Genomic DNA, 8,579 nt, shown 5'->3' with positions numbered 1-8,579 from the left:
TGTCATCAGTATATTGCATCTGTTTCTCTCACATGAAAGAATCATCACTAATGTGAGAGAGTCCTTAAAGGGAATCTGTCACCAGGTTTTTGCCACCTAATCTGAAAGCAGCATATTGTAGGGGCAGATGCCTTGATTCCAATGATGTGTCGCTTACTGAGCTGCTTACTGTAGTTTTGATAAAATCACCGTTTAGTTAGCATTACAGGACTACTTGGCATGCTGCAGGTAGTCCAGCATATTCATGAGCTCTGTATAACTGCTAGATCTGCAGCAGAGAAAGCATGACAGCAAGCAGCTCAGTAAGTGACACATCACTAGAATCAGGGTCTCTGTCTCTACATTATGCTGCTCTCAGATGGAAAAGCAAAAACCCGGTGACAGATTCTCTTTAATATAAGGACCTCTTGTTTGGTATCACCTTTACAAATCTTGCATTCATTGACTTTTTGGTTAGCTTCTGCTTGTATTTTTTTTTTTTTTTTTTGCAGGATGTCAGAATAGCCTCTCAGAGCTGCTGTTTTGATGTAAAATGCCTCCCACCCTCATAGACCTTATGCTTGAGGATACACCAAAGGTTCTCAATAGGGTTGAGGTCAGGGGAGGCTGGTGGGCACGCCATGAGTTTAATTCCTTTTTTGAACATAGCAGCCAATGCCTCTGGTGTTCTTTGCAGCATGCGATGGTGGATTGTCATATATGAAGATGATTTTGCTACAAACGGCAAGATTCTTCTTTTGAAGTCAAAAGAAAAAATATTACATCAGCTCATGCTGTCCAGGTATTATTTACTCTAATAAGAGTGTGTTTTATGGACAGAAACAACAGGATGGCTCCGGGGTAAAAATGCTCAGGTAGGAGATAAATAGACATCTAGCAACCCAAAGGAAAAGGACTAAAAAACCCCCACTTTATTAATAGCTATTAAAATATCAGAAGGGAAAAAATAAAAATAAACACACTAAGCCTACGCGTTTCAAGTACAAGGCCTTGTAATCATAGCACTATTCGCTACAACATATTTTCTTTAAAGGGTCTGTGTCAGCATATTTCTGCAATGTAACCTGAAGACAGCATGCTGCAGGTGTTAAAACAGAGACTTCAGACCTGTGTGTCTTATCTCATTTTTTTTTGTGTGTACCTGCAAAATTACTTTAAGCCTGCTATCTTTACCATTAGTGGATCTCAGAAGAGCCTAATTTGTAGTCCGAATCCACCTCCCTCTGTGATTAGCAGCTTCAGTCTATGGAAATGTATACTGAAAGCCTGGTCTGGGCGGGAGCAGCTCTCCCAGCTCTGCTACATGCAAATTCTAAAATCTTTCACTATGTCAGAACCGCTGCAGTCACTAATCTAAGTGATACATCATTGAACTCAGGGCCTCTTTGCCTACATCTGCTGCTCTCAGATGAGGTAGCAAAAACCTGCTGACAGATTTCCTTTAAAGCCCTCTAGGCACGTATGACATGTAAGCATGGGCCGCCCACGTTACAGTCCGTGGGACACTAGAGGCACTAGTAGCGTCAAAGACCTGTTTGCTGTTTTGTCCTGGTATTTTAGTAGATGCTTTCTTAACCCTTTAATGACCGCCAATACACCTTTTATCTGCATCCTATTCCTCAGCACTGCTTTTTAAATATTTAAAAAAGAAAGAAAGAACACATAATAGTTTTCCATGAACAGATACTCCACAGTTGTAGAATTCATATAAGGATTTATTAAAACAGACAAGTTAGAGAGTCGGCAGGTCTAATATAAAGTAACACTCTTACCACTACACCACATTACATACATGACACCCCACGTCAGATAAAAACAATGACACATGTACCAGTCACAGAATTTAATAATAAACACCGGGTGTCAAATCACAATAAAAATACAATTTGGAATATGAATGTTTTTTATTGATGAAACTGAGACTTTTTGCTAAAACTGTTTTTATGCATATGTCCCCCTCTATTTGATATTTTGGTGATGAGGGGATGCACCATGCACCATTACAGAGTGCCTATTACTTAGTCTTCCCCACGATGGATAAAATTTCCTTTTCACATAACGCTGGTTGGGGAATAAAGCATTGCACCTGTTATTATAATAGGATTCAGGCAAGTAACAATGTGTCTCATTGAGAAAACTGAAGCTGCTGGCTGCTATACTTTAACACTGAATGTATTAAAGGGGTTGGTTGTCCACTACTTTGACATTGATGGCCTATCCTTAAGGGGGCTTTACACACTACGATATCGTTAATGTTTTATCGTCGGGGTCACGTTGTGAGTGACGCACATCCGGCGTCATTAACGGTATCGCAGCATGTGACACTGACCAGCGACCTTAAACGTCCTCCAAAGTGGTGAAAATCGTTCACCATGGAGAGGTCGTCCTAAAACCAAAAATTGTTAATGGTTGTTTATAGATGTTGTTCCTCGTTCCTGCGGCAGCACACATCGCTGTGTGTGACACCGCAGGAACTTCACCTTACCTGCGTCCCGCCCGCAATGAGGAAGGAAGGAGGTGGGCGGGATGTTCGTCCCGCTCATCTCCGCCCCTCTGCTTTGATTGGCCGGCCGCTTAGTGACGTCGCGGTGACGCCGAACGCACCACCCCCTTGAGGGAGGGATTGTTCGGCAGTCACAGCGACGCCGCTGACCAGGTAATTGCGTGTGACGCAGCCGTAGCGATAATGTTCGCTGCGGCAGCGATCACACGATATCGCATGCACGACGGGGGCGGGTGCTTTTGCGTACGATATCGCTAGCAATTGCTAGAAATATCGTAGCGTGTAAAGCTCGCTTTAGGATAGGTCATCAATGTTTGATCGGTCGGGGTTCAACACCGCGCAGCCCCGCCGATCAACTTTTCTCGGCCCTGGTGCTGGCAGCAGGAAATGCTCAGTTCCGGAGCTGCTTTGTCTTCTGATAGCGGTCGCAGCCGGTTATTGCACATCCACCTCCAATTCTAATCAACAGGAGGCGGAGCAGCTCCGGAAACTGAGCATTTCCAGCTGCCTGCTGTCGCCACCAGGACCGAGAACAGCTGATTGGCAGGGGTGTGGGGTGTCGGACCCCAACGGATCAGGCATTGATGACCTATCCTAAGGACAGGCCATCAATGTCAAAGTGGTGGACAACCCCCTTAAATGCAAAAGTCAGGATTGCTAAGGCATGATGAGAAGACAAAAGTCTTAATGAATTGGCCCAATGCCTTTAAAATGTAACTTAATAGTGAACATTAGATCTGAATTGCCTATTGCCCTTCTCAGTCTGTAAAGCTAGCCATACCCTTACATCATGTCTCTCCTAACTGAGCAGGGCTGACAGTGTACGTCATCAGGTCAATATTCTGTCTTCGTTTTGCCAAAATTTTCTAAAAAAATGAATAAACACACACACACAAAAAAACCTTGACACTAAAACAGGCATTAGTATAGAACATATATAAGACATAGTGACAAATATAAATGTATCTGGTGCCGTTATATATGATGTATGGTTTCCACCTTAAGAATATTATTGCTATAGACATAATGGCAGTTTAGGTTGGTGCTTAGGTACCTCTCCTATAGACACATCACCGTTATACATACTCAGAGCTCAGCTAACCTAGCGCCAATATTATACTGCCAGGTGAATATTGCAAGTATTGGTTACATTGTGCAATGGAAATAAAATTACTTTAGAGTAACTGGTTGAGGTGAGCACGGAGCAGGCGACAATGCTGCAAATGTTATGTAAAAATAGCTCATTATATAATAAAAAAAAAAGATGAAAAAGAAAAACGGGCATAGACGTCCAACTCGTAGTTCAGTCATTGCATAATGGCGGCTGTCTGGTGGCGGTACAAAACTTCCCGGGCGCCATAATGGGAAGATAAAGCTTCATAGAAAGTGATGACTTCAGTGTCTTTCTTTTGCGTATGTGGGGCGTTACTTCCACGCTCTTCTACAAAACTGTTTTCAATGTGAGGACCACAGGTTACCACTGCAAGAAAAAAAAAGTAATATGACTGACATGGTACTAAATCACAAAAAGAGCCCAGAGAGTAAAAAACATTACTAGGGATCCCATCATCTAGTTTTACTGCCATGCATTTGTTTGTATGTCTCTCTCTTCTGTACAGTAAACCTGCCTATCTAGTCTGCAACAGTACAATATATGAAAACTCACGGCACTTCCAAAGAGACAAGTGTGAACAGGTGCATACTGAACATAAAATAAACTAACAAATATATAGCTGCACTCTGAGATTCTAAGGTATACAGACACTGAATATACGAACTTGGACATGCATTACTGCTAAGGAAATAAATGTAAAAATTAAAACAATTTTATAAGCTAAGTTTCTCAATATTTACAGTCATATGAAAAAGTTTGGGCACCCCTATTAATGTTAACCTTTTTTCTTTCTAACAATTTGGGTTTTTACAACAGTTATTTCAGTTTCATATATCTAATAACTGATGGACGGAGTAATATTTCTGGATTGAAATGAGGTTTATTGTACCAACAGAAAATGTGCAATCCGCATTTAAACAAAATTTGACCAGTGCAAAAGTATGGGCACCTCAACATAAAAGTGACATTAATATTTTGTAGATCCTCCTTTTGCAAAAATAACAGCCTTTAGTCGCTTCCTGTAGCTTTTAATGAGTTCCTGGATCCTGGATGAAGGTATATTTGACCATTCCTGTTTACAAAACAATTCCAATTCAGTTAAGTTTGATGGTCGCCGAGCATGGACAGCACGCTTCAAATCATCCCACAGATGTTCAATGATATTCAGGTCTGGGGACTGGGATGGCCATTCCAGAACATTGTAATTGTTCCTCTGCATGAATGCCTGAGTAGATTTGGAGCAGTGTTTTGCATCATTGTCTTGCTGAAATATCCATCCCCTGCGTAAATTCAACTTCGTCACAGATTCTTGCACATTATTGTCAAGAATCTGCTGATACTGAGTTGAATCCATGCGACCCTCAACTTTAACAAGATTCCCGGTGCCGGCATTGGCCACACAGCCCCAAAGCATGATGGAACCTCCACCAAATTTTACTGTGGGTAGCAAGTGCTTTTCTTGGAATGCCGTGTTTTTTGCCTCCATGCATAACGCCTTTTTGGATGACCAAACAACTCAATCTTTGTTTCATCAGTCCACAGGACCTTTTTCCAAAATGTAACTGGCTTGTCCAAATGTGCTTTTGCATATCTCAGGCGACTCTGTTTGTGGCGTGCATGCAGAAACGGCTTCTTTCGCATCACTCTCCCATACAGCTTCTCCTTGTGCAACGTGTGCTGTATGGTTGACCGATGCACATTGACACCATCTGCAGCAAGATGATGCTGCAGGTCTTTAGAGGTGGTCTGTGGATTGTTCTTGACTGTTCTCGCCATTCTTCTTCTCTGCCTTTCTGATATTTTTCTTGGCCTGCCACTTCTGGGCTTAACAAGAACTGTACCTGTGTTCTTCCATTTCCTTTCTATGTTCCTCACAGGGGAAACTGACAGTTTAAATCTCTGAGACAACTTTCTGTATCCGTCCCCTGAACAACTATGTTGAATAATCTTTGTTTTCAGATCATTAGAGAGTTGTTTTGAGGAGCCCATGATGCCACTCTTCATAGGAGATTCAAATAGGAGAACAACTTGCAAGTGGCCACCTTAAATACCTTTTCTCATGATTGGATACACCTGCCTATGAAGATCAAAGCTCAATGAGGTTACAAAACCAATTTAGTGCTTTAGTAAGTCAGTAACAAGTAGTTAGGAGTGTTCAAATCAAGAAATTGATAAGGGTGCCGATACTTTTGCACCGGTCAAATTTTATTTAAATGCGGATTGCACATTTTCTGTTAGTACAATAAACCTCATTTCAATCCAGAAATATTACTGAGTCCATCAGTTATTAGATATATGAAACTGAAATAGCTGTTGCAAAAACCCACATTGTTATAAAGAAATTAGGTTAACATTAATAGGGGTGCCCAAACTTTTTCATATGACTGTAAATGTATTTCCTTAGCAGTAATGCATGGCCAAGTTCTTATATTCAATCTCTGTATACCTTAGTGTCTCAGAGTGCAGCTATAAATTTAATTTATTTCATGTTCAGTATGCACATGTTCACACTTGTATGTTAGGAAGTGCCATCAGTTTTCTTATTTTGGATTATGGGGTCATGCTTTCTGACTTAGTACTCCTTCCCATTAGCTTACTGCCATTTTTAATTTCCTATTAGCAGGTTCCTGCCCGCCCACAAAATTGTAGGTTGTTCAGCCCAGTTAGAGGCATCATTAGGTAGGGACCCAGCATACAAGATACGCCTTGACACTGGCTGCTGGGCTCAAATAAAACTGGCCTTTTATATAAGCTAAGTGTCTTCATTTTTAATTGTATTTCCTTAGCAGTAATGCATGTCCAAGTTCCTACATTCAATGTCTGTATACCTTACGGTCTTAAGCGGGCTTTACATGCTACAATATTGCTAGCGATATTGTACGCAAAAGCACCCGCCCCCGTCGTGCATGCGATTTCGTGTGATCGCTGCCGTAGCGATAATGTTCGCTGCGGCAGCATCACACGCACTTACCTGGTCAGTGTCGTCGCTGTGACTGCCGAACAATCCCTCCCTCAAGGGGGAGGGACGTTCGGCATCACAGCGACGTCACCGCAACAACACTAAGCGGCCGGCCAATCAAAGCGGAGGGGCGGAGATGAGCGGGATGTCACATCCCGCCCACTTCCTTCCTTCCGCATTGCGGCCGGCGGCAGGTAAGGAGACGTTCCTCGCTCCTGCGGTGTCACACACAGCAATGTGTGCTGCCGCAGGAACGACGAACCACATCAATAATCAACCATTACCGATTTTTGGTTTTGGGACGACCTCTTCATGGTGAACGATTTTCACCATTTTTGGGGTCGCTTAAGGTCGCTGGTAAGTGTCACAGGCTGCGATACCGTTAATGACGCCGGATGTGCGTCACTAACAACGTGACCCCGACGATAAAAAATTAACGATATCGTAGCGTGTAAAGCCCCCTTTAGAGTGCAGCTGTTTATTTGTAGTTTATTTCATGTTCAGTATGCACCTGTTCATACTTGTCTGTTAGGAAATGCTGTCAGTTTTCTTATTTTGGATTAGGGGGGTAATGTTTTATGACTGTGCACTCCTTCCCATCAGCTTAAGACGTTATTTAATTTCCTATTAGCAGGTTCCTGCTCGCCCATAAAATTGTAGGTTGTTCAGCCTAGATAGAGGCATCATTAGCTAGGGACCCAGCATACAAGATACGCCTTGACACTGGTTGCTGGGCTCAAATAAAACAGGTCATTTATATGTTAAGAGTCTTCATTTTTAAATGTATTTCCTTAGCAGTAATACATGTCCAACTTCCTACATTCAATGTCTATAACCCTAATGGTCTTAGAGTGCAGCTGTTTATTTGTAGTTTATTTCATGTTCAGAATGTACCTGTTCACACTTGTCTGTTAGGAAGTGCTGTCAGTTTTCTTATTTTGGATTAGTGGGTCATGTTTTCTGACTGTGCACTCCTTCCCATCAGCTTAATGCGATATTTAATTTCCTAGTAGCAGGTTCCTGCCTGGCCATAAAATTGTAGGCTGTTCAGCCCTGGCAGAGGCATCATTGGGTAGTGACCCAGCATAAGAGATACGCCTTGATGCTAGCTGCTGGGCTCCCATTAAACTGGCCTTGTTTTTTTATAATCTAAGTGTCTCCATTTTTACATTTATTCCCTTTGCAGTAATGCATTTCCAGGTTCCGATATTCAATGTCTGTATACCTTAGCGTCTCAGAGTGCAGCTGTTTATTTCTTAGTTCCAACAAAACAATCACCTGTGTCATAAAAACAACCTAAAAAAATAATACAGAACAGCACTATTTGTTAGCCTTCATTCACATCTGCATCGTGGTTTCTGTCAAAATGGGTCCAAAGCCACAGTGCCAGGCAGGTAGCATTATGGACATCTCTGGGACCCTATACACTTATAAGGTGGGCCTTTTGGTTTGCAATGTGTAGAGCTAAGTCTTCCTAAGAACAACAAAATCTTTCGTTTTACTTATCTATGTGGTTTTACTGTTGTAAATTAGAAAAAGTGTTAAGCTGTTCAATAAAAATATCTGATTTGAAAACACAACATTTATAACGGCAGCTGTGACCACAGCCTTTCTCATAGGACGAGAATCACAGAAGACCACAAGATCTTATCGGTGTCTCGTGGACAGCTAAAGTCGCACCAGAGCGAGAATATTGAGGTTAAAGGAATAAAACTTGAATTTTTAGATGTAAAGTGGCCCTGTCACCAGATTTCACAATACAAACTGCACATTATTACACAGATCTCTCAGACCTGATGAGACTGGTGGGTTTACTTTGAAAAGCTATATCAGAATGGCTGTAAAATCTCATTTGAAAATGTACTTGCCCAATATTAAAATAAGCACTTTATGAGGCCAGCTCATACATCAGTACACCAGCCTCATCAGGTCTAAGAGATCTAGTTAATAATCCCTGCGGTTTGAACTATATAATTTGGTGACAGATCTGTCAAAAATTAGGT

The 8,579-nt window shown here is 41.8% G+C and overlaps 1 protein-coding gene across 1 annotated transcript in view; it reads right to left on the bottom strand.

Annotated features, from left to right (window-relative positions):
- Window positions 1-1,694: 1,694 nt before the first annotated feature.
- Window positions 1,695-8,579, bottom strand: part of CALCOCO1 (calcium binding and coiled-coil domain 1) — a 95,121-nt gene continuing 88,236 nt past the window's right edge. The window contains exon 13 of the mRNA XM_075337193.1: window positions 1,695-3,983. Within this exon, the coding sequence (XP_075193308.1) occupies window positions 3,978-3,983 (6 nt within the window). The 3' untranslated portion in view covers window positions 1,695-3,977. The remainder of the gene's footprint in view (window positions 3,984-8,579) is intronic.

Source organism: Anomaloglossus baeobatrachus, chromosome 2, assembly GCF_048569485.1.
Source record: "Anomaloglossus baeobatrachus isolate aAnoBae1 chromosome 2, aAnoBae1.hap1, whole genome shotgun sequence".
Lineage (NCBI taxonomy): Eukaryota > Metazoa > Chordata > Amphibia > Anura > Aromobatidae > Anomaloglossus > Anomaloglossus baeobatrachus.
Note: the sequence above shows the minus strand (reverse complement) of the source record. Positions and strands in the feature narration are given on the sequence as shown.